The sequence below is a fragment of the Hyaena hyaena genome, unplaced genomic scaffold (genome assembly GCF_003009895.1).
Source record: "Hyaena hyaena isolate Hyena2069 unplaced genomic scaffold, ASM300989v1 scaffold_0, whole genome shotgun sequence".
In the NCBI taxonomy this organism is placed as follows: domain Eukaryota; kingdom Metazoa; phylum Chordata; class Mammalia; order Carnivora; family Hyaenidae; genus Hyaena; species Hyaena hyaena.
Window position 1 is genome coordinate 12,195,982 of NW_024080632.1, and position 26,411 is coordinate 12,222,392.

General features: G+C 46.4%; 1 protein-coding gene across 4 annotated transcripts in view; it reads right to left on the bottom strand.

The window, feature by feature from the left end:
* The window catches only part of CIT (citron rho-interacting serine/threonine kinase), a 165,941-nt gene that overhangs the window by 2,869 nt on the left and 136,661 nt on the right, over positions 1-26,411 (bottom strand). For 2 of the 4 annotated variants that reach the window (XM_039240508.1, XM_039240432.1), the window contains exons 30-46: positions 25,489-25,606; positions 25,046-25,210; positions 20,589-20,726; positions 19,878-20,058; positions 19,127-19,218; positions 18,515-18,619; positions 18,139-18,308; positions 16,826-16,906; positions 16,551-16,686; positions 14,480-14,619; positions 11,344-11,436; positions 9,708-9,816; positions 9,482-9,610; positions 8,898-8,978; positions 7,165-7,243; positions 6,847-7,026; positions 1,098-1,398 (exon numbers count right to left, since the gene is read on the bottom strand). In XM_039240508.1, coding sequence (XP_039096439.1) covers positions 1,098-1,398; positions 6,847-7,026; positions 7,165-7,243; positions 8,898-8,978; positions 9,482-9,610; positions 9,708-9,816; positions 11,344-11,436; positions 14,480-14,619; positions 16,551-16,686; positions 16,826-16,906; positions 18,139-18,308; positions 18,515-18,619; positions 19,127-19,218; positions 19,878-20,058; positions 20,589-20,726; positions 25,046-25,210; positions 25,489-25,606 — 2,298 coding nt within the window. Of the gene's footprint in view, positions 1-1,097; positions 1,399-6,846; positions 7,027-7,164; positions 7,244-8,897; positions 8,979-9,481; positions 9,611-9,707; positions 9,817-11,343; positions 11,437-14,479; positions 14,620-16,550; positions 16,687-16,825; positions 16,907-18,138; positions 18,309-18,514; positions 18,620-19,126; positions 19,219-19,877; positions 20,059-20,588; positions 20,727-25,045; positions 25,211-25,488; positions 25,652-26,411 lie in introns of all 4 variants that reach the window. The other 2 variants (XM_039240361.1, XM_039240298.1) reach the window with 1 other exon arrangement.

Below are 26,411 nucleotides of genomic sequence, written 5' to 3' on the forward strand. Positions count from 1 at the left end.
AACACATCCCTCCCTCTCAATTGCTAACCGAAAATTACATAATAAGTATGTGATTTAAAGGTTTCAAGAAGCTCAAAGTTCTAGAGGGCAACCACTGTTAACCAGTTTATGCGTAGCCTTCCAAAAAAGATATATGTATTTGTAGATGTGCTTGAAAAAAATAAGGCATACGTGTTTTGTATTGTAGGCTATCGTTTGTGTTTAAGAAGGGAGGTTACGCACAGATATTTGCTTAAGTGCCTAGAATATCTCTAGAAACTGCTAACACTGGTTGCCTCTGGGCAAGGGAATGAAATACCCTAGGGTAGCCATTCCATTTTGAGGTACAATTTATCCATTTGCTTAGAAAGGCCTCTTTTTTTATTAAAAAAATTTTTTTTAGGGGCGCCTGGGTGGCTTAGTCGGTTAAGCGTCCGACTTTCGCTTAGGTCATGATCTCGCGGTTCGTGGGTTCGAGCCCCGCGTCGGGCTCTGTGCTGACAGCCAGCTCAGAGCCGGGAGCCTGTTTCAGCCTGTGACTCCCTCTCTCTCTGACCCTCCCCTGCTCACGCTGTCTCTCTCTCTCTCCTAAAAATAAATAAATAAAAACATTAAAAAAATTTTTTTTTAATGTTTTATTTATTTCTGAGAGAGAGAGAGCATGAGCAGGGGAGGGTCAGAGAGAGAGGGAGACACAGAATCTGAAACAGGCTCCAGGCTCTGAGCTGTCAGCACAGAGCCCGACGAACCATGAGATCATGACCTGAGCTGAAGTCAGATACTTAATAATCTGAGGGGCGCCTGGGTGGCTTAGTCGGTTAAGCGTCCGACTTTCGCTTAGGTCATGATCTCGCGGTTCGTGGGTTCGAGCCCCCCATCGGGCACTTAACTGACTGAGCCACCCAGGTACCCCCCCCCCACCTTTTTAAAAATTTCTTTTAATGTTTTATTTATTTCTCAGAGGAAAAGCCTCTTCTTAAATATGTATTCTTCGTAAACTTGTTACCATGTCCTAAAAAATCTGAATTAATCATAACAGTCTCCTTTTTACAACAGTGGCCCCAAAGGGCCATCAGCTCCTCGGGTCACTCTTCTGCCCTCTCCAGATGGTGCCTCACCTTGTTGACCTGGGACAGTGGGGTCCTCACGGCTCCCGCAGGCAGCCGGCCCCGGCTGCTGTCTTCAAACAGCCTCCCAGGTGAGCGTTCCCTCCGCGTGCTGAGCATCCGGCCTGGGGACTTCTCTCGCTCCAGGGGGCGGCCGGGAGACTTGTCCCTGCGCAGCTCTGTCCGCCCCTCTCGGTAGCGGTGGGGTGTGCTTGGCTCTCGCGGGTGGCTGGGGCCTTCCGGTGGCGCTGGGCTAGAGGCCACACGCTTGGTGATGTGCTCGTTGTATGTTGGCGGGCCTCGCTTGTTGGGGCTGCGGGCAACAGGAAAGGGAGGTGCAAAATGAGAAGTCACAACCCCAAAGGGGCATTTTCCCCCTCTGAGCAGCCCCCAGGTCCCAATCCCACCAGGAGTTCTTCAGGCTTTTTGTTTTGACAGGATGGGACGAGAAAGGACAGCAAAAGGAAATCAAGCTTCCTGGTCTCCGTGCAGGATTTTACTGCGAGACCCTGTGCTAAGCTCTTGATGTGCGCTGACTCACTGTCCTAACAGCTCCACAGGCTGGGAGCAGGCGTGACCCTCATGGCAGAGACAAGAATGTGGAGACGCGGACGCTGGGAGCCTGGTCTGGGCTAGGGGGATCCAGAACGGGGATTCCGACACAGGTCAGTTCGACCTCCTAATCCCCACCCAGTATCCTGCTGACCTAAGGATTTTGCAGAGCCTAGAAGGCACAGAAGGAAGTCTTCATTTAGGGGCTGAGGCTGCTCAAAGGCCCTTGATGCAAGGGAGCAATTTTGAGAAAGCCTGCCATCTCTGCCTCACTCCTCGGCCTGGTGTTGGGTCACCTCTCCTCCCAGGTGGCTTTCCAAACATCTCTGTGGCACCCACTACTGACGTGCGAGGGATTCGGCCTGACAGAATTAGAAAACTGAGCAGGCAGACAAAAACAGCACAGTTGGCTCAAAACACGTCCCTGGCCCCAAAGACTGATAGGTAATAACCAAACAATCAAAAACACTGGGTCCTTTGTGTATGGCCAGTCTGACCCTCCACCCAGGCCAGTCTGGATATTTCAAATGAAGATTTCAGCAGATACAGCCCTAACCACCTCTCTGAAGGAGGGAGATCCAGAAACAGAACTGAGAGTTAATTCCTTCCCACCCCAATGAGCAGAGAAAGTACTTGGTCCTCATCATCTCAGTATAATTACAGCTAGGAAAAGGGAACCTACTTAAAATGGGCACATTTTATAGAGAATATTACTTGGAGAACATATTTTGATTGATTGGAGCTTTGTCTCAGAAAATAAAAGTAGAAATCAGGCAAGTAAATTTATCCTTGTTATTTTTAAAATCTAAATTACAATTGGAATTACAGGCTGATTCTAAGAATGAGCTGAGTATGAATCACATACTGATTTATCTTGCTCTAATTTTTGCAACGAAATTGTATGCTAATATACTCAATGGCATATTTTCCATCAATGTTGGACTTGTGCAGTAAAATCAGCCATTTCTTTAGAAATGTTTGAGAGTGTCACTGGTTTTCCCAGAGGCCCATCTTAACCCTTGACATTTAAATCCTTCTCTTTGGAAGTGGTCAAGTTTGTTGATTTTTTTCTTCAGTTATTTGTCCAACTACCAGAATCTCTTTTGTCAATGTCCATAATTGAAAACAAATGAGAAGCAAAGACACCTACCGGGGGAGGAGAGACTCTAGAGCAAGCATGAGGGCCAAATTTGGACAGATGCCCTGTTCTTATAAATAAAGTTTTATTGGAACACAGCCATGCCCATCTGGTTATGCACTGGTTATGCCGCTTTCATACTACAACAGTAGTTGAATGGTTCAGACAGAGACCATACGGCCCACAATGCCAAAAATATTTACTATCTGGACCTTTACAGAAGTTTGCTGATTTCTGCTCTGCAGTGAAACAAGAGAGGTGAGTAGAGATAATTAGATAAGTGATCAGTTCATTGTGAAGATTTTCAAGTCATTCTCTGGCTTCCCTGGGGAACTCTGTCAAGATTCCAGATAACATGCCCAGAAAGCCAGAACCCTCCTGTGCCGTGGGTACAGCAGAAAAACCTGAGATAACTCAGATTTCAGCATCTTGAAATGAAGGTTTATATTCATCTCTAGTCATGTGGCTTTTAAGATATGAAGACAAAATAAATTCCAAGTAGGAGAGTTACATTAAGCCTATTTGTAGTGGAAGTGAAATTATAAAATGTGTCCACAGGGGCCCATCATAAAGCAAGTGAGAAGATACTCAATGCCCAGAGGAAGAAGGATGGCTCAGGGAAGGCCATTTGGGATGTCGGCTGAGATTAATGAAATGAAAGAAAATACCCATCATTCTAGGCTGAGTGGGCAATCTTCCATCTCTGTATCCATTAATGACCAATGATCTACCATGCCAATTTTATGGTTGTGGGGTTTTTTTGTTTTGTTTTGTTTTTTGCAAAGAGTTTCATGTCCTGCTCTACTAACCAGACCACGGCAACGAGGCCTGCAGTGACTCACATTCAGCCACGCTGGGCTTCTACATTCTGACCTGCCAAAGCAGTCTGCATAAAAAGATCATTTTATAAGCCAAGAGACAACCAAAGACTAACTGCTGACTTTCCACACACGCCTGGCAATAGCAGGAAGGCAACACCATTGTTTCTGCCTCTTGTTCACAGGAACTAGAGCCATTTTCAACCATGGATGAAGCAACTTCTTACAGAGACACCAGATAGTCTCAAGAGGAAGGTGCCTGCCACCTAATTAGTGAGGCAGTGGAGAAAAAAATCTAATTACAGTACTCTGTTCTTGGCATGACTTGGAAACTACTGAAAGGAAATCTGGACATTTTCAGGACAGAACTATAACCCTTTAAATAGTTCCTCTTGAGGCAGGATTAAGCCGAAAGAGTTAGGAACAGCTGGTTATTTGGCACTTGTGGTTTTCTAAGCAAGTGCCTGGGATTAAAACCACACTGGCCAAAATTCAGACTTTAATATTTCAGTACAAGAAAAACTATCATTAGGATATAATCTCAGAATATTAAGTTTATGATTTTTTTCAAGAGCTAAGCATTTTTTTATGAGATAGTTCCTCTACCATCTTGTAAATCCCTTGAGAATAAAAACTTATCTTCATCTGTGGATCCCCAGCCCCAGACATTATCTAGCACATGATAGGGGATCCATATAATTCTTCAGAGTAGACATACTAGTCCAGAAAAATTTAAATCCTAGGTCAGTTAAATATTCCCCTTGGGTTAAATAATCTCAGAATGTATTTGTGGATCAAGATCTTAAAGTTAAACATCTCAAAGCTCCACATCGACCTGGATCTGGCTCACAGCTCTCTGTGTCGAGACCAGGTCAGTCCCATTCCATGCACTGCTGGTGGGACTGCAAATGGATCTAGCCTTCAGGGAGGAACATTCAGTAACATCTATCAAAATTACAAATGGACATCTGATGTCACCCATCAATTTTGTTCCTAGGAATTTATCCTACAGATAGATTCCTGAGCATGCAAAATGGCATAAGCACAAAGTCATTTAATTTACTGTGGCAACAGTCTGTACATAACCCAAAATCCATTGATAAAAAAGCAGTTAAATAAATTAAGGTCATGTGAAGGAATGCTATGTAGCCATAAAAACAACAATGGAGCAATCTCCAAGATACATTAAGGTACAGGAGAATGTGCAGTGCGCTATCACCTGATGAAAAAGAGGAAGAACGCTTCCAGAGCAGTACAGTAAGGACCACCGAAAACCCGTTCCTCCATGCAGGTAACAAGAACACTGGCAACAGTTGTCAAAATCAACTGTCAAAATCAACTGTTCAGAACTCTGGAAATTAACCAAACTTGCAAGAACTCTAACAGTGAGATGGGGCACCTGGGTGGCTCAGTCGGTTAGGTGGCCGACTTCGGCTCAGGTCATGATCTCGCAGTCTGTGGGTTCGAGCCTCAGAGCCTGGAGCCTGTTTCGGATTCTGTGTCTCCCTCTCTCTCTGACCCTCCCCTGCTCACGCTGTCTCCCTCTCAGAAATAAATAAAACATTAAAACAAACAAACAAAAAAAAGAACTCTAACAGTGAGAGCATTTATGCAAGAAAAGTAGCTGATAATCTCAGTAAGAACAAGCTCTGTGACATGTTAATGTGACCTATTTCCATCCCTTTCTCCCCAGTTTTGAAACCAACAGCTCTGTAAGAGTACCCACTGAAGGGACGAGATCAGGATTGAAGCTCCCCAAAAAGCCCCATCCCCAGAAAACAGTCCCCATCTCACCTGTGTGGCTAGTGCCCGGAAAAGACCATACCTGAGTCAGAGCCTGCTCATGAGAAAAGCCCTATTCCCAGATGTTTATCAAAAACAATCAACAGCAAGTGTTTAATCTGGCAAATATCTGAGGCAGTGATACCAGTTGGGGAAGAAGCTGGCCAAAACACCCAGAAGGAAAGCTGGGGGTAAGATGTCTACAAGGCATTTTGAAATGGTCTCTTATATTCATAGGGATCTAGAAGGCCATGCATGCAGGCAAGGCTCTGCATGTGCCCAGGAAAAACCCAAGAAGGCTTTAGTTCTCAACTCTGGCTGACTTTGAGCATCGAAGGTATGCCCAACACACACACACATGCGCGTGTGCATGCACGCGCGCACGCACACACACACGCAAAGGGTGAGAGACTTACTGATTCAATGCATTGAACAAAATCTCTGCCCTATCATTAGCTGATAAGTAACCTAACCAAGCAGAAACTTGAGTGGCCAGGCACACATAACAAAGAATACAGACTTTACAGATTTAGTCCAGGAGGGTCACTCATTAAACAGCACCACCAACAGGGGCGCTTGGGTGGCTCAGTCAGATGAGCATCAACTCCTGATTTCAGCTCAGGCCATGATCTCAAGGTTCATGAGTTCAAGTCCGGCGTTAGGCTCTGCACTGTTAGTGCAGATTCTCTCTCTCTTGGGATTCTCTCTCTCCCTCTTTCTGCCCGCCCGCCTCTAAATAAATAAAAAACATTAAAAAAAACAAAAACCAACCAGCAACAACAAACACAGGGTAGGGGGAGGGATGGGACTCTGATTTCCAGAGTTGCCACATTATATTATTTGAAATGTTCAGTCTCCCAACAAAAAATTAGAGGACACGCAACGCAAAGAAAGAGGGAAGTATGGCCCATACAGATGGGAAACCTTCCCTGGCCCCCAAGCCCAAGCTGGGAACCCTGTTCTGGACCCCCATGGTGCCTTAAGCTACCCCAGCCAGAGCCCTGTCCTTCTGGTCTGGGCTGTCACTGCCTGATTGCTCATCATGTCTCTCTCCCACTGGGCTCTGTCAGGGAGGGACTGCATCTGGTTTTTCAGCACTATCCCTCCTACAGCAAGACCAACTACCATGGCAGAGTATCTGCTAAGGCAATGAATGCACAATTCATGCTACATTCTAGAAAACACAACAGAGAAAAATCAGACATTTCGTTCCACCTTTTCCAAGGCGGGCATTTAAATTCTCCTGATACTTGTGAAGGGCATTTTAATGCTATAGATCTCAAAGAAATTAGTGCCTTGAGCTTGAAGACTGGGAAAACTTTGACCAGTTTCACAAAATTTCCTTCTATCTTACAAGAATAGAAATTGGGAACCAAATCAAAGGGACATTATAAATTACAGTACATCTATGGAATTCTGCACGGTTGTAAAAATCCTGAACTCTGCCTCCTATAACGGACAAGTGCTGTACCTGCGGGAGGTGGAGGGGCCCCGGTGGTGGTCCGTGCCGGACTCCTTCACGAGGTTTCCTTTGCAGCAAATGACCCTTAATTTATCCTGGTATGAGGACGCCAGGTAAATCGCTCCTGAGGAAATTGCAGGGCCCAAGTAGCGTGGGTTCGGGATTTCCAAATACGCTCGGGCAGGGGTCCTGTGGAGTTCCAGAGAAGAGTTTACATTCAGCCTATCGCCGCCGTTGCTAGGTGGAATGGCAAGAAACCTCCCCCTCCCCCCCCTTCCCGCAACCCCAGCAGCGGAGCTTTTCAAAGCCTGAAAGGGCAATGCTTACCCCAGAGAGGAGCGTGCCTGGATCTCAATTACTTCGAGTGAGTTGAAGTGGGTCACGAACAGATAGGGTTCTCTGTAGGCTGCGTGGCCACCACAGAAGGGCATGAGGCAAGGAAGGGTTAAAAGAAAAAATCAAAACCGGGCTGCAGTGCCACCTTGGGCCTAGCCGTCCCACCTAAAGGAATTTATCCTTCACATACATCCATGTGCCAACATAATGAGGCACGTTCAAGTATACTCACTGCTATGTTGTCAGAGCAGAAAATGGGAACTGAATCAAGGGGACATTATAGGGGGTCAGTTAAATAAATTATGGTACATCTCTGGAATTCTGCACAGTTGTAAAAACGTATGAAGTTCTCTAGTACGAATACATAAAACCCCTGAAGTGTACAATCTTACTTAGTGTGAAAAGCAAGACTCAGAATGTGTAAAGTGTGTCACCATACTGATTTTTTAAAAACAGGAGGGGGCTAGATAATATATTATGCGTATTTGCACAAAGCACTGGAAGGATAAGAAACTCAAGCATTTTTCTCCCCTTGGGGAAGAGGGAATGGAGAATTAGGGAGACAGGTTATTTGGGTGAGGCTTTTCATTGCATACCTTTTTAAAGTGTTTAATTGTATACACTTTCAAAAAACATTAAAGACAGGGTTCATAGATAGTTAAGTATTTCTGGTCTTAATACTATATGTCTATATCACAGTGTCCCTGAAACTCTGGGACGTGATAGGATCTTTTCTGTCTTAAAAGGAAAAAGAGATCATCACTATCATCCTTTCAGTAAATTAGGACTTTGGTATTAGACTGTTAGTCATGCCTCCTGGATAGAGCCTCCCTCCCTGGACTCGAGGCTGACCCTGTGGCTGCTTTAACCAGTAGGATGCGGTGGAAGCAAGAAGGCCTGCCGGCGTGCACTTCTGCTCTCCTGGAAGAAGCCCACGTGGAGAGGAACTGAGGCCTCCAGCCACCAACCCAAGCTGAGTTCCCAACAATTATACCAATTGCCTGCCATTTTGTGAGGTCTTTTTGGACTTTCTAGATGTCCCGGTGGCCCCACTGGTACCACATGAAGCAGACCTATCCAGTCCAGCCTCGGCATCTTGGACAATGACAAGTTGTTGTGTAGTCGGTGACAAGTTGTGGAACTTGTTAAGCAGCAATGGATAAACCAAATAGCCTTGACAGGTATTTCAACCATAATGGCATTTCAGAACATTCACACAGACATGTGTGTACACATTTGTATGCATGTGTGCGCTTATGCTTTGACCCAGCAGCTCCACTTTTAGGGCTTAGGAGCAACAGATATTATTTGACAAGGGTGCAAAGATTAGAGCAAGGTGTTCATCACGGCAATGTTTACACTTAAAGAATGAGCATGATCTATGCGCTGTGCCTAATCAGAACTGGCTAACCTTACAGGTGTTCAGCTAAGCCATGGGATACTCTGCAGCCTTGGAAATGACTTGAATAAATTCACAGCGAATGCTCTGCTTTCTGTCATGAGAGCCTAACAAATATTTCACAAGGGTGGTGGGTTTGGCTTATGCAGTTCTTCATCAGAATCTTTGCCCTGGATACTTCTTCAGGTGACACTGACCTACGGAGCTTGGTGTCTACTGTAATCCACAAGCATAGTGCTCAACCCAAAAACGAGTCCACCTGCAGTTCTTTCCTAGGACACCAGCTGCTGGCAGAGTAGAGCCCTCCATACCTTGCATCACTTACCAAAAGCCAAAGGTAAGCGACTCCACTTGAGATCGTCTGTGCGGCTGCGTCTTCCGTAAGAATCCACGAACACCCCAAATTCTGCAAGGAGTTGGAGCCCGGGGCATCAGCACAGCCAGAGGCTGTGACACATACTTTGACAGAAGAATAAAGGATCGAACCCAGGGGACCACCAGCCAGATTTAACTGGATCACTAAAACTGAAGACCTTTGCTGAGTCACATCTCTCAGAGATGTGTTAAAGGAAAGCGGGAGAGACAGGAAATAAGGCAGGAGGAGGAGACAGGACACACGAAGGGGAAAAACAGAGACCCAGACACAGGGAGGAAGAAACAAAAGGACCCGGAGATGGGGGGAGGGGGGAGAAATGAAAGAGAATGAAGAGAGACATCAAAAGAAAACTCAAGAAAGAAGGAAAGGTAGGAAAAAGAATGGAAAGCGAAAGAAGGGGCAGAGAAGGAAGGAAGTGGCTGCTCTTGGGGGAGAATATGAAAGAGCCGGACCAGGCAAGGGCCCTGGAGGGGCCCGGGGCCCCTGGCTTGTGCGAGGCGCCAGGCGGTGGCGGGCGGGAAGCCCTGACTCACCGTGGAAGCAGAGCAGGTACTCCTCCCGCTGCCCGGCGCCGTTCACCTGCACGATCGAGACGGGGAAGCTGTTGGAAGAGGAGGCAAAGACAGCAGGCGCCAAGGAATGGTCATTCTTATCCAGGAATTCTGTAAAGTCAGGCGAGAAGCGGGGCTTCAGGAATGAGCTAGTGCCGGTGGCAAGGCCGGAGCAGAGTGTGGGGTGGGGGGAGGACTCGGGCCCTACCCTCAAGCGTGTACTGCTTCATGTCAATTTCGTAGAATTTATTGGTTCCAATGAGGATACTGTAATTGGTGAAGTGGATGCAGCTGCAGGGCTCTGAGGTCTCTATCTCCTGAGACAGAGGGTAGAAGGAAACGATGTGAGTTAACACAGGGCAGCCCCATTTCCACTGCTATTCCATTTCCGCCTCAAGTATCTAACCCAGCCTCGGAGACAGTCACCTCTGGACTTGCTCACGTTCTCAGCCACACAAAGCACACTCGATCCTTTCATGTTGCCCATGAGGACTGATGATCCCTTTGCTAACTCTGAGTTCTTTGCAACCCCAGACCAAGAAAATAAGGTCCAATGGCAGCCAAAAAAGAGTCAGAAACACCATTTCAATGAAAAGGTTGCAAAAATAGATCTTTAAAAATACAAATTCTGGAAAACACAGGGTTAGAGGGAGTAGGTTTAAGCTTCCTCCTTTTGGTAAGCTAAGTTTCTAACATGAACCTATATCACCTATATAATTAGTCTTGTCATCATTGTCATCTCCGTTAGTGACTGGCTTTCTAATTACTTCCACTTATTTCCAGGCCAGTCCTAATATTAAAAAAAAAAAAAAAAAAAACAAATCCTAGGCATACTTACACAAAATGGTGGCTAAGAATTACAGGGAAGCAATGATTTCTGAGAAATCTCCTAAAGCTAACAGTTCAAGCTCACAATCCCCACTATCATCACTGAATATTTACTGATCACCTGCTAAGTATGAGGAAACTTTCAGGCAGCAAGACACAGTGAAACGGCAGGGGAAAGTCAAACTTCAGTTTTGGTCTCAACTTTGTAACAGGATCTCAAGCCAGCCTCAATTGTCTAACCTGAAAATTGGAGATTACCACTCCTGCATTTCAGAACTATTGTGGAAAGTATATAATAACCAGCTCAGTTTCTGATACCAGTAGGTGCTCAGTGAAAGAAACAAACAGCCCACCCAGGATAAAGCTATTTCCCTGACACACAATGATCCCTGTGTATATTCACCCGTCAGTCATTTCACTTCTGAGACTAATCGTGAAGGCACCTGAAATAAATTCGGCTTACGACAGGTGGCCGAGGGACAACGGCCAGCCTCTGGGAGTGAGGCAAATGATCCAATGTGCACCTTGTCCACATTGCAGTCACCATTGCCACCACTCTGCTTCCTAATTACACATCGAAACACAGCTAGCACTGGCTTTTCCAAAGGTTATTAATAGAAACTTCTAAGATCTGCCATAGATTCTGATAAGTGCCGCCAGAGACTGCTAGCTTCTCAGAGAGATGTCTTCTCTTTTCTATGCTAATTTAAGCGAAGTGTCTCCTCCATCAGCCAGCTTCCTGTCCTCCTTAACAAAGGGCTGAATTCGCTGGGCAGGCTGGAGAGGCAGTTGACAAACAGAAGGAAAGTGAGGGGGAAAAGTGCAGCTACTGGAGCTTCAAGGCTCTGGAGCTTCCACCAGGAAGGAAGGGTGTGTCTGTGTGTCTGTCTCTTTCCCCCTCTCCCCACCCAGAGATCCCCAAGGCTGAAGGGACCTGGCACACACTGTTCCCTGAGACAGCACGCTTTCCCCATGGGTTGTTGGGAACAGCAGGATGCGCGAGGCCCAGCACTTACTTTCCGAATGCAGTACTTGCTGAGGTTTTCGTTGTAGCGGAGAATGACGACTTTGTTGGGCATGGCTGCACAAATGCAGAGCCCGTTCTCAATCTGAAAAGCAATCAGGGAAACAGTCGTCGGTGTCCTGGCTCCAGAGCAAAACTAGGAACTTAACATCAAGTTAGAGCAGTTCTCTCCACCGCAGTACTGCTGACACTGGACCAGGTAACTGTCTGTGCGGGGAGGCCGCTCTGTGCACTGTAGGATGTTGAGCAGCAACCCTGGGCTCTATCCTCTAGGTGCCGATGGCACAAGCACCAGTTGTGACAACCAAAACTGTCTCCAGACATTGCCCAGTGTCCCCTAGGGGACAGAACTCCCCCTGAATAGGAACCACTGATTTAACAAAGATCCGGCAAAGGCCTCTGGGAATCACCTGACCCCACACACATTTGGTGTGTGTGTACCTTCTCCTAGGGACAGGGTCTCCTGATGATCTTCCCCTGAGGGAGGAGGAAGGCAGCAGAAATCACCTCAAGAATTTGGAGACTGTGGTTCACAGAGAAAAGTTCTCAGCTAAGAACTGTATGTGTAGAGTTCTCTTTTCCTACAACAGCTGAATCCCCTTACTTCACCTCCCATAACCAGGTCTTTGTCAGGTCACTAAGGGAGGAAAGAAGCTTCTCAAATCAGTGCTGACAGGAAGGTCAGCAGTTGGCAGGGTGTGTGGGGTGAGATGGGACAGCAGGGGGAAGGAACACAAAGGAAAATGGAAATTGTTAGTAATGTTCTATTTCTTGGAGTGGGTAGTGGGTTTGGGGATGTTTATATCATTAGATGTTGTAATTTTATAATTTACCTGTTTTTGAGTATTTTAAACATTGGGAAATGCCCATTTCTAAGTAGTTCATCATTCACAGAAGAAAGCATAAGAAATTTTAAAATATGTGAATGATAAAAATTTATAGGATGCAACTAAAATTGTAGTTAAGAGGGAAAATTTATAGTGTTGGAATGCTTATGTGACAAAAAAAAAAAAAAAAAAAAAAAAGACCTGCAAATTAATTAGCTAAATGAGATTAGAAAGAGAATAGTGGAAAAAGCCAGAGAAAACTGAAGGACAGAAAAACAAAGATTAAGGAAAAAGCAAAAATTAATGATTTTTGTAACGATTAGTAAAATCAGTATAAAGCCCATGAAATTAAGGCAAATAAGAGATACAGCCCAATTAATGTTAGGGATAAAAAAAAAAACAAAAAAACCCACAACGACTGGGGCGCCTGGGTGGCTCAGTCGGTTAAGCATCTGACTTCAGTGCAGGTCATGATCTCACAGTTCGAGAGTTCAAGCCCCACGTCGGGCTCTGTGCTGACAGCTTGGAGTCTGCTTCAGATTCTCTGTCTCTCTCTGTCTCTCTCTGAACCTCTTGCTCTCTGCTCCTCTCAAAAATAAATTTTAAAAATATGCAACTACTGTAAGAGAATTAACAACAAAGAACAAAAGAAAAAAGGAAAAAGAGAAAAGTTCCCTATAAAATGAAAAGAATAGGGGCGCTTGGGTGACTCAGTCGGTGGAGTGTCTGACTTCGGCTCAGGTCATAATCTCAAGGTTCATGGGTTCGAGCCCCACATTGGGCTCTGGGATGACCGCTCAGAGTCTGGAACCTGCTTCAGATTCTGTGTCTCCCTCTCTCTCTGCCCCTCCTCCCCCCCCCTCAAAAAATGAATAAACATTAAAAAAATTTTTTTAATAAAAAGAAAAGAATTGATAACACTGCTCTCTCTCTCTCTCTCTCCCTGAAAATGAATAAACATTAAAAAAATTTTTTTAATAAAAAGAAAAGAATTGATAACACTGACCGGCCACAGTGTTTTACCTTGCTCAGTTCCTGTCTGGAAATCCTGGGCCCATCTAAGCAATGTCTTTTGTCAGCACCTTAAGATTCACCTCCTCCAAGAAACCTTTTCAAATCAACACCTTTCTAAGCAGCCATTGTCCTACTTTATATTCTGTCCCTCTTTTTTTTATTGCCACAGTTAATCACAACCATCATATAAGTGACTAAGAAAAGAACTTCCAGAGACCAAAAGTCCTTAAGAACATTGGCCAAGGCCAAGGCCCCCTCAGGAGGTTCCTGGGGTTAACCATAGCCTTCCCCCACTGGTCTTCCATCCCTCAGCACAGAACTCTCCGAAGGCTCAGTCATGTACACAGAATGTGTCGGGTAAATGCTGACTCAGTGGCTAAATGACAAATACCCCGTGAGCCATCTTCTGAGAAGGGAAAGGCAGTGGTTTTCAATAGGCCAACTCCAGTAGCCTCCGGTGGCCTCCGAATGCTCGATTCAGATTTCATTAAAGCTAGACACGTTCATGTGTAGGCACCCACAAATACTCTTAATTTAAAAAAAAAAAAAAAAAAGTTTTCTGGGTGGCTCAGTCAGTTGTGTCTGACTTCCACTCAGGTCATGATCTCACAGTTTGTGAGTTCAAGTCCTGAGTCAGGCTTTGTGCTGACAGCTTGGATTCTAGAGTCTGCCTCCGATTCTGTGTCTCTCCCGTGCGCGCGGCCCCTTCCCCCTCAAAATTAAAAAACAGTAAAAAAAAAAAAATTTAATAAAAAAATAAAAATTATGAAGTTTCCCTAAAGAAGCAGGCAAGCAAATAAATGTATTTATGAGCCAAAATCAATATGCTGTTAGCTACCAGCAAATTAACCTGAGTTATGGGGAACTGACTTTATGTTCTATAAATGTCATAAATCAGAATTTGCAAATTTCTAGTAATAAAACATTTTTTCATCCAGTCTAGGAGTGAGGCTCCATGTTAGATTAAAAAAAAAAGAAAGAAAGAAAAAAAAGACTCCATCCTCTCCATCCCACACGTGTACACACACATACACATTTTGTTTTAACCATGGATCTTCCTTTCGGTTATGTTAAAATTTATTCTCATTTTTCTCTCTGACATTTCCTTTAGATTCAAAGTGTGTGCGTGGTTACACAAATTCCCTCGTGTGCCTTAAGGAAGCAACAGAAACTTAATCCAGTTAGAAGACATACAATTTTCAAGGTCAAATCGGTAAGCCTCGTCAAAAGGAGGGCAGAGCCAATTTCCAGAACATTCTGCCAGCTGAGACCCTGAGGAGAGCCTACCTTGCCAGCAGCAAACAAGTGGCAGCCCTTCACGGCTTCGAAGACGTTGGGGGAGATGTCGGGCTGCGCGGGAAGGTGAGCCTGTGCCAGGGACTGCTTCACTTTCTTCACGTCAACAAGGCACAGCGCCCGCTCTTCTCCTGGGGGGGGGGGGGGGGGGGGGGAGGAGGAAGAGGCTCACGGTCAGTGTGAGTGTGAGGCGGGGAAGTAAAGACGCGGGGCGACAGCCCTGCTTCTCCTCACAAACATCCACATGGGGCCATGCAGACGAACGGAGTTTTCCTAGATTCCCGTGTACACAGCTTAGGTGCAAGTTTCAGATCTAAAATGAAAACATCTGGCCTCTTGGTCAAGATTCTGGGATGGAAAAAAAAATTCTGCGAACGTAATATCAGAGGGCGTGAACTGTACTTTCAAGCACGCCTACCCCGCCCCCCCCGGGGGGGGGGGAAGGTGAGGATCGTTAGGAACACGGAGGGGACATTTTATGACAAAAGCTTGGATGGTTCTGACAGGTCAGTGTCATGAGGACCAGAGGAAGGCCAAGGATGCATTCCAGATTAAAGGAGACTAATGGGGGGCGCCTGGGTGGCTTAGTCGGTTAAGCGTCCGGCTTTCGCTTGGGTCATGATCTCGCAGTTTGTGGGTTCGAGCCCCGCGTCGGGCTCTGTGCTGACAGCCAGCTCAGAGCCTGGAGCCTGTTTCAGATTCTGTGTCTCCCTCTCTTTCTGGCCCTCCCCTGCTCACGCTGTCTCTCTCTCTCCTAGAAATAAATAAAAAACGTTTAAAAAAAAAAAAATAAAGGAGACTAATGGGACACTACTGAGTGCAATGCACAGTCCGGGACTGGATCACAAATCGGGGGAAATAACACAAAGGACATTATTGGAGCTGCAGGTAAAATCTAACTATGCGCAGTATGTCAGACACCTGCATTCCGATAAGGGGTAGATTTCCTGAATTTAAAAACGGTGCCACGTGAAACTATTCTGTGGGATACTATGACAGCGGACCCATGCCACTACATGTCTGTCCAAACCCACCAAGAGTGAACCCTCACGGACACCATGGACCCTGGCTGATGATAGTTCACTGCAAGTTCACCAGTTATGTCCAATGTCCCCCACTCTGGTTGGGGATGCTGACAGTCGGGACAGGGGGAATACTGGAACTTTCTGTCCTTTCTGCTCAATTTCACTGAGAACTTAAAATGGTTCTAAAGAATGAAGTCCAGAAGGAAGGGAGGAAGGTGGGAATGGAGAGGAAGGGAGGGAGGGAAAGGAAAGGAAGAAAAGCAAGGAAGGCAAGCAAGCAGAAAGAAGCAAAAGAGGCAAAGAGAGGAAGAGTTGAGAGCCCAAGAAAGGCCAGCTCCTGACCATATTATTTCAGCCACACCTAAAACAGACCTGACTATGGATGTTTTGAAAATTGAGCCAACAAATTACTATTTTCCCTTAAAAAAAATAATACTGCCAATAAAGATAGAAAAAACAATCTGCCATGATTATGTGAGAGAATGCCCTTGTTCGTAGGTGATATGCTGAAGAATTTGGGGTCACAGCTGCAAGGGACTCTCAGACAGCTCAAGAGTTAGTGTGTGTGCACGTGGTGTACGCTTGTACAGGAAGAGAGAAAAAATACGGCAAAATGTTAACCAGTGGCGAACAGATGAAGGGTCTCTGAGGCGTTACACAGAAATGGGAGGCAACATGCTAACTGGCAAGCTCTCAGAAGGCCATGGTGGTGTCAAGGTGGCGCTGACGTCGCCATGGTATCGGCATCAGAGGGTCTGATGTTACAGAGATTCTGAGGCTCCTACTCTTCACCTGGAGTAATGGTGAAGTGTTCTATGGGGCTGTCACACTGTGCTGCACTGGTCACCGTGGGGATGAATCTGGGCAGAGAGCACCATCAGCTTGGGCACCGGCAGGGAAAGGGAGGGAAGAGCCGCTTCTGCTCCCATCTGCCTCCAGGAGGGCCTGCCTTGCCTTTGTGTCGCAAGCATGACACTTGGCTTTCTAATAGTTTCCCTCGACAGTGAAGAGAAGGCGCCATGTCCTTGGCCTATCACCTGCTATCATGAGTAGCTTCTCCAGGTCCTTGATGATATAAATTTGGAAGACCGCTCCGATTCCTGGGACATGGGTGAGGGAGTTTTTCAAGACGTTCAGAGCGTAGAGCCCTTCCTCAGTGCCCACCAACACCACCTGCAAGGAGAGAAGGTCACGAGCACAACATAATTATGCATGACCACATCCCTGTGACAACCCCAACGAGGAAGAGCAACAGCTCTTTCTTTCTTGACTGCAGAGGGCACTACAGCCAGTGTCCAGGGAATGGTGCTACCTGGTCGCTGAAGGGCAGTGTGCAGTTCATGTCTAGACGGTCATCACCTTCCAGTTTCAGCAGGGAGTTTCCAAGCAATTTCTTTTCATATTGGAACAAATTTAAAAAAGAAAGAAAGGAAAAGAAAACAACAAGGACATGGTAAGACAGAACTGTTCATGACCAAACCACCCAGAGAGATAAAAGCAAGAAGAGAGAGAAGTTTGGTGCTGGGAAGGAAGTAAGGTTACTCCTAAAAATGCAGAAACACACATTTGCTCTTGGCCTGCCCCCTATTTTGATCTGAGTTCAGAAGGCAAAACGTGGATGTTAACTGCTTATCTCTGGGGGTGGTTGTTAATTAGCATCAAAGTTCTGGCTCAGCTTGGATACAGAAATAAAACAGATGTCGAGAGATTTTTCTGCGGTAGGAAATAAGCCGAGGTGAAAAAGATTCCCCCTGCAAAGGGTTAAGAAGCCACATAGAAGGCTCCTTCCCCTTCAGGCTGCAGCAAAAGTACAAAGCACAGCATCAGCAGCAAAGAAGCAAGCTTCTGAATCTCTTTACCTGAACCCACGCAGGCAGAAGCTCGTAGGAAATACAGTCACGGCCCTATTGTACACATATTAATGTGGATTTCAATAACAGGCTCACACAGGTAACCACAAAATAAGTCATAAAAACAGGTCCACCCAGTGAGCAAAGCTCCAATCAGGAGGCTCATGGTTAAGAAGTTCACCATTGCAAACACTGAAGGGGTTTACTAGGAGCCCAGTGTTTGGTCTTTGGTGGAGAAAACATCAATGAGCAAGGAGCCCCGTTTATATCCTGGAACTCTCCAGGGAGAGTGATGCCAATCAAGGCACATCTACAGTTTCAACATCTTAAGGGTAAGAAGGCTTCCAAGCTGCCTACAGAAGGGCAGCTCATGTGGTGACGAAAAGCCTTCCCGAAGTTGGCACGGCTGTCGGCAGACTTTTGTGCTGCTCCATGGCCAAGTGCTTGCAAATAGACTCATCAGAGTAAACAAGAAAGAGGATTTCCTTATGAGTACATTTGCTGCCATGACCAAGATCAATCGCTGTCCCCAAGAGCTGGCTAATGGCACTGACTGACTGTTTCATTCTAAAGGACTGTGGGGGGCGGGGGGAGGTGACACCAGACAAGCCAGCATAGAGCCCGTGTCTCAGTCACACAAGAATCCCGGTCATGACAGTCTCGGGCCATCACCCCCCACCCCGGAGAGGCGGCAACAGGAGCCCCACCACCCAGGTCAGTTCCCAAGTCAGCCCACTTTACAAAGACAAACTCCAGCACCCGGCCCCATACTCACAGCATCAGCTTCTGCTTTTTCCCTAGAAACTCTCCCACCTGCGACCACAGACTCTAAGGCGGTGACCCAGCGCTGTTTGTCGGGGAAGCTGGGAGCCAGCAAGTAGAGCGTTCTCCCGGGCCAGCAGGTGGTATGCGGGTGAGACTCCATCTTCAGTACGTAGGGGACATCTAGGGCATGGGACAGAGAGCAGGGGTCAGCTGTTGATTCCCCTCACTCCCAGGAGGAATGGCCATGAGGTGTCAGTCATCCCCCCAGGCACGCAATTCCTAGTCCCCACTAAGACAGGGGAGCCAAGGAGGGTGGCCTCTCCCCCCACCCCGCTCATTCATCCAGCACAGCGCGGCCCCCGGATGGGTCTCCTGCTTCTGCTCACCTGCTTTGGCTGTGTTTGCAAGCTCAGAAGCACCAACGGCGCCATGAATAGATACATCCCCGTCGGGAAGGCACAGCTCAAATTCTTCCACCGGCCTCTGTCCAGCTTGGTGCAAAGAGGAAGGGCAGAGAGAAAACCAAAAGAACAGGAACAAGAACGAGGGGGAGAAGAGAGGAACAGAGAGAGACAGGGCAAGAGAGACAGAGTATGCATGGAAAGAGGCGCACGAGAACAAAGGAGGAAGGAAAAAGGTGTGCAGAGAAGGCGGAGAGGGAAGATAAAAACAAAATAAAGTGTGTCAGATGAGTAGCACAGTCAAATTTCTGATGACGATGCGGATTTATGGGTTAGTTGACTGAGGCAGGAGTTCTCTGTAGGTGTATTAGCAGGTAGAATCTTCAGGGCAGCACCCTGCACGTTCCTCAGAGGGGAGACCTATAGACGTGAGTATCGTACCAATAACCTTTAGCGAAGTCATTTGGTTTTTAGTTTTCAAAAATGGAAAATCGTAGAAGGCTTGCAACGCAGTCAGAAAAACAAAGCCTTCACGCCAAGACTGGGAGACCTGGGTCAACCGCGTGCAATGAAATTCCCCCTGAATTCTTAATTTACCTTCTCTGGCTTCGCTGTCATAAATGAGGACTTTAGATCCCTCCAGGACAATGTACTTCCTGTCCCAGCCTTGCTGTCCTCGTTTGTTATTCCTGGGCACACAGGGACGGATAAGAACAAAGGTTTGGATTCAGGAGGAAGGGAGGGGAATCCTAGCCAAGACGCTTCCCTAGAACACCTGGGGAATGGAAGTGGCCTGTGCCGTCCATGTGTCAGGCGAGGCGCAGCTTCCCTCCACCCTTCTGGGTTCTGTGGCTGGCCTAGGAATTCCACGCGTATCAGACTGATAAGTAGATAAGAGATAAGCATACGGTTTTTATTTTTTATTTTACGTGTACCTGGGAATCTTCACAAGAAAATAAAGACCCCGAAGGCAGATAGGCCCAAGTGTCTGTGCACTAGCTTGAACAAAGAGTAGCAGTTAGGAAAAGCAACTAAGATGTATGGGGAGGCCAAAGGAAGAGAAGAGTTACTTTCACAAGGCTTATCTGCAAAGAGTTTTCTCTACAAGCCTTGGCTCCCTGTTTCTGGTGAGAGTATTTCTTTCCTCCTGGAAAAGGGAGGGCTGCTCTCACATGGGAGATTTATCTCCCACTTTCAGGAAGAGAAAAGGGGAGGTCAGAGGGTCCTTCTTAGACCTGCTGTTTCTCAAGTGCCTTTGGCTCAAAATAATCCTCATTCCAAAGTGGCATATTTTGGGGTGGCATCTTCACCAGCACGTGCCCCAGCCCAAGCCACCCTGTCACAGTACCTGGGCACCTTCATCCACCCTTCCAGGTGCAGGCCGCTGCTGGGCTCCTTGCTCTGGAGACCCGGGGAGTTCATTTTGTCCCGGCAGAAGGCCTCGGTGAAGTGCGTGGCATACTCGGCTGGCAGGCCACAGGTGGCTGGCAAACACGTAGAGCACTTGGGATGACACATCACCTGACATTCTGGGAAAAAGCAGTGAACAGGCTGAAAACACCTTGTGTGACCCTGGACCAGTCCTTCCCCCGCTAGCCGAGCCCAGCCAGGTGCCAGGGGCCCGGCCCCATCCCCCAGGTGAGTCCCCAAGCTTTCCCGGGAGCCACGTCCTCCCTACAGAGAGGAAACATAAGAGTCAAGTGCTCTCCGCCCAATTGTCCTGGCTTCTCCCCAGGCTGCCACAAACAGGTGTGTGAAGGGCCCACCCGCGTGGTTCCACCACCCCTGGCAAAATGGGAGGGCGGAGGGCTGGAAAGCAGCAAAGCACAAGGCATTTTGCACCGGGGGTGAGGGGGAAGACGTGAGCTGGAAACATGTACAAGCTCACTCCTTTAACAGGGAAAATAGCGTCCTGCCACTGGAATGAAAAGCTTGAAAATGGATGCGCTCTATGGTGAAAAATTTTTACAGAAAAAAAAACACCCCACTCCCACCAGATAGATTTGTTTAGGTGGAGACATGCAGGTGCCCACAGCAAATGCACCACTGCTGCTCTTACCAAGACATTTGGATGCCTGGCGGCCAAAGTGCACAGTATCCAGACACACAGCACACTTTGTGGCTCGCATGTTCAATCCTACGTTAAATCGGTGAGGAATATTGTGGTGCATGCGCTCCTTAAGACGGCGGCTGAATTCTGAAGGAAAATATTTAAAAATTCATTAGGTGCCGCAAAGGATACCATCAAGAGAGTAAAAGGACAACCCACAGAATGGGAAAGGGTACTTGGAAATCATATCTCTGACAGGGGCTTGTAGCTAGAATATGTAAAAAGCTCTTACAACTCAATAATAAAAAAGACAACCCAATTTTAAAATGGCCAAAGGATCTGACTAGACACCTTTCCAAAGAAGATAAGTAAATGACCAAGAAGCACATGAAAAGATGCTCAACATCATTAGTCATTAGAAAGACACAGATCAGGGGCGCTGGGTGGCTCAGTCGGTTGAGCGTCTGACTCCAGCTCAGGTCATGATCTCATAGTTCGTGAGTTCGAACCCTGTGCTGGGCTCCATGCTGACAGCTAAGAGCCTGGGGCCTGCTTGGGATTCTGTGTCTCCCTCTCTCTCTCTCTGCCTTCCCCTCTGCTTATGCTCTCTCTCTCCCAAAATAAATAAACAAAAAAAAAAAAAAAGAAAGAAAGAAAGAAAGAAAAACACAAACCGAAAGCACAAAGAGATACCACTTCATACCCACAAGGAGGTCTAGAATCAGAAATATGGAAAATAAGGTGAAGGTGTGGAGAGATCAGAATCCTCACACACTGCTGGTGGGAATGTCAGATGGTGCAGCCGCTCTGGAAGACTTTTTTTTTTTATTATAGTTTGTTGTCAAGTTGGTTTCAATCCTCAAAAAGTTAAAATTAGGATTGCCCAGCAATGGTGTGGCCCAGCAGTGCCATTCCTAGGTATATACCCAGGAAAACTGAAAATATATGGAGCCGCAACATAAATGTTCACAGCAACATTATTTAGGGTAGCCTAAAGATGGAAACAACCCAAATGATTATCAACGGATTAATAAACAAGATATGCTAGCCATACAATAGAATATTACTCAACCAGAAAAAGTGACGTACTAATAAATGCTACAAAACAGGTGAATCTCAAAAGCATTATGCTCAGTGAAATAACCCAGACACAAAAAATACGGTATGGTTTCCTTTATATGAAATGTCCAGAGCAGCAAATCTATTCAGCTTAGTGCTGCCAGAGGTCAGGGAGAGAGGAGAGTGAGGCGTGACTACTAATGGGTGCAGAGTTCTGGGGGGAGGGAAAGGTTGAGGCCAAAAAATGTCCCCACATTAGATGGTTATACACCTTTGTGCACTTATGAAAAAAACATCCAGTCATACACTTCAAATGAGTGAATTGTATGGTAGGTGAATTTATCTCAATAAAGCTGTTAAAAGACCATTACAGCAGGCTAGTTAGAGAGCGTGAAACTATTTTAACACTAACAGATGCATCTCAATTTCTATGAATCAACTTCAAATCTCCATTATCCAGTTATTAGGACTTGGGTATCTTTTTTTAATGTTTATTTATTTTTGAGAGAGAGATGCAGAGTGCAAGCAGACAAAGGTCAGAGAGAGAGGGAAACACAATCTGAAGCAAGATCCAGGCTCTGAGCCGTCAGCACAGAAGCTGATACGGGGCTCAAACCCATGAACCATGAGGTCATGACCTGAGCTGAAGTTGGACACTCAACCAACTGAGCCACGCAGGTGTCCCTGGGAGTTGGGTATTTTTAAAGAACATATCACTGGCTGAAGATAGGCGATAGCAAAGATGTTTGTGGGCCTAAGGAAACATATGCTCTTAAATCGAATGTTTGTAAATATTTTAGTCATGAAAGCTATGTTTTCCAAATGAAATCTTATATCTAGAAGTTTTCAGAATTCAGTTTAAACATCAGTTCTGCATTACAAAATTTCTAGTTAATAGATTGATAAGTTGGAGAATTCTTCCTTCACATCCTGTTCTTTCATGAATCACCTCCTTTGGTTAGAAACTCAATTGTTAAGCCTTAAAAGTCTAATTCTTGGGGCACCTGGGAGGCTCAGTCAGTTAAGCATCCGACTTTGGCTCAGGTCATGATCTAACGGTTTGAGGGTTCGAGCCCTACATCGGGCTCTGTGCTGACAGCTTGGAGCCTGGAGCCTGCTTCGGATTCTGTGTCTCCCTCTCTCTGACCTTCCCCCACTTGCGCTCTGTCTCTCCCTCTCTCAAAAATAAACATTAAAAAAATTTTATTCTAATTCTTTTTTTAATGTTTTATTTTGAAAGAGAGAGAGAAAGAGAGACAGAGACAGAACATAAGCAAGGGAGGGGCACAGAGAGGAGGGAGAATCCAAGCAGGCTCCATGCTGTCAGTGCAGAGCCCAACTCGAGGCTCAATCTCACAAAGTACAAGATCATGACCTGAGTTGAAACCAAAAGCCAGATGCTTAACCAACTGAGCCACTCCAGGCACCATTTAAAAATCTAATTCTTACATTTATATTCCAGTCTGTCAAAATAATAAAATTGCTTCCCCCCCCTATGTAAAAGCTCCCCCCCCCAACCTGACCTAATTAAAGGCACCTTTAAACAGGAAAGCTCAGGATCCAAATTTCTGAATCCAAACTGGTGTCTCCACAGAACATGGTCTCCCATCCTTTATCTGGAAGTTGTAAGGAGTAAATGGCACGAACGCACTCTGAACTCCGTTAATGTGCAGCGCACACAGGAGGCTCTTGGGGTTTGAGGAGCTGCTCTACAGAGCCCTGTCAACGGACCAGAATTGGTTTTCCCCCATGTTACCATCACCATCATGGTGACTTTAAGAGTAAAGCTCTTCGGGGGCGCCTGGGTGGCTCAGTCAGTTAGGCATCTGACTTCCGCTCAGGTCATGATCTCACTACTTGTGGGTTCAAGCCCCGCCTCGGGCTCTGCGCTGACAGTCAGCTCAGAGCCTGGAGCCTGCTTCAGATTCTGTGTCTCCCTCTCTCTCTGACCCTCCCCTGCTCATACACTCTCTCTCTCTCTCTCTCAGAAATAAACAAACATTTAAAAAAAATTTAAAGAGTAAAGCTCTTCAATTCAAAGTGTTGTGGAAACAGAGGAAATAAGAGGGCATCAAAGAAAAACCACCGCCACACCAAAAGGCCCATCAAGATTTGCAACTAAAATTTTTGGTTTCATAATCCCGAGACCTTCCAAACCACCTCCCTTGGCCTGTTTTTTCTTGGGTTGTTTGTTTAAAGAAAGGCAGCCGGCCACATGCAGCACCTCGTTTGGATGTCTAGAGTCTCGGAAGCTGGACTCCCCTATGTTCCCGTACACATGGACCTGGAGACCTAACAGGGGTGCGAAGCTACTCCTGTACCCTTGACCCAATGGTCCTCCTCTATCAGGAAGGCCGCCCTCTTGGACTGAGTGCACAGCTTCGGGAGGGATGCACGTGAGCCGTGAGGGAGGAAGGGGACACCCGGAAGCCAGATCAGCCGAGCCGACCCTGGCGATCAACAGGGTGACAAACATCCCAGCAAAATCACCCTCACACCCTGGCTTTTTGTTGTTGTTGTTTTTAAATCCTTTTCCTCTCTAGGCAAACAGAGTACTTTTCACAAAGAAAACTTCTTACACTGTTGGTAATATACCAGCACTCCAAATGCAAACAGCCTCTAACACAGTGATTCATCTCCCAAGAACTAATCCTATGGCTGCAGCACCTGCAGAATTTCACTACAGGTGCATATGGTAAGGAGGGACTGGAAACATCTATCAACAGAAGCTCCGGTTTAACAGGTGCATCATATACCCACACCAGGGGAAACCATTCCGCCCTCAGAGAGGACGAGGTCAAGCCATATGTATTAAAAAAATTTTTTTTAAGTTTATTTGTTTATTTTGAGACAGAGAGAGCATGAGTAGGGGAGGGGCAGAGAGAGGGGGAGAGAGAGAATCCCAAGCAGGCTCCATGCTGCCAACACAGAGCTCAATGTGGGGCCTGAACCCACAAAACTGAGATCATGACCTGAGCAGAAACCAAGAGTTGGATGCTTACCCGACTGAACCACCCAGGCACGCCTAGCCCCATATGTATTATTAATATACACGCTAAGGTAACATTTTAAGTAAAAGAAGAAGGTCTTTTGCAGGGTATAGCTTAGTGTGCTCTGATATTTTAATAGAGAAAAGGGCTAAGGAAAATATGCCTATTTTCTCATACTCTTTAAATATAGTTATATATGATACACCAATAATATGATATGCGCTTACGTGCATGAGCTATTGCGGGAAGAATACAGTGGTGGTCCCTGGGTAAGGGAGCTGACACCGGGGACAGAGGACTCGCTTCTTACTCTTTATCCCTTAGTATTATTACTTGTCCCTTTTACCATATGTCCACATTTTCTTAGTCAATTAAGAACACTTCCCACAAAAGTCCAGGGGCCCCTTGAGAACGTACCCTCTGGAGTTGACGACTCCTTTCTACGGCTGGAAGGCGGGGCGAGCAGGCTCATGGCACTGGGCTGGTGCTCGGGTGACCGCACGATGGCGGACATGGCGATCTGCTGCCTCGCGGTGGCTGGCGTAGATGGATGCGGGTGATCTGTGGCCTTCCGGTGGGCAGCTGGAGAGAGACCAGTGAGATGCCTTTTGGTTAGCCGGGTCACCAAGAAGCCCAAACCAAGTGGACTGCCCCTGGGCTTTCTTTCAAGGACCCGAGACCAAAAGGACACGCATCGTGCCAAATGGGCAATGCCAAGGATGCTGTGAATTTTTCAGACTTGGGACATCTGGACTGAGAGCTTACTGGGCCAGAAACACAGACGCTGAACTAGTACAACCAATCTGCTTGAGCCGGGTCCTCTGCCTTTTCCAGAGACGTGGCGTAGAGAGTGCCCGTACCTTCCTCCCGGGCAGACCGGAGCTCGATGCGGGTCTTCTGAAGGGCTTCCTCCAGCTCTGCACAGCGAGCTTTCTCCTTCTCCAGGGCCACCTTCAGCTCATTGTACTGCAGAGGAACCTGTGTGGGCAAAGCAGGGTCCTCTTTCCGTCGACTAAATAAACCCTAGCAATGGAAACAGAGATATCTCCTAACTCCTGGAAACTGGCACTTTAGCTGAAGGAACTCTGACTCAAAGGAGCAGACCACGAAAGCCAGGAGCATACTCACTGTAAGCGGATTTAGTAAAAATGGCATGTGAAGGGGGAAAGGGGAGACTGAACCACAGCCCATTCCAGCCGGCTGGAAAAAAATAGGGTTTCGGAAATTTTCAACAAGAGGGCTCAAGATGCTTGTACAGCCACCGTCTCTGCCTTCAGCATTCCCCAGAAGGAGAGCCATTTCCTGAGTCTTTACCCTCAAAAAATGGAAGTGGAGGATGGAGTCAGGAGGAATGGTTCAGAAATCACTCTTGCCTTGAATTTGTCTCATGACGCTTAGTTACAAGACACAGAGATGAGCGTTTTTTTTTAAAAGGAGACAAAAAACTTGAATCCTAAAATGATGTCAAAACAAGGGGCTTACTCAAAAAAAAAAAAAAAAAAAAGGCAAATGAAAACACGTACCGGACATGGAAGGAAAAAGGAAAACACAGGGAATCATGTGGCTGGAAAAAAAATTAACCACCAAAAATAAACAGAAATACCCTGACTACATCACATGACACAATCAGATAACAATCCGCTAAAATACAAAAGATTAAATATCACAACAAAAGATTAAATTTCAAGCATAATAAGCACAGACAGTCACGTGGTGTGCCAGACCGTCCCTCCCCGGTGGCCACCCCGGGGGAGGCTGCTCTCGCCCCTCGTAGCAAAGAGCG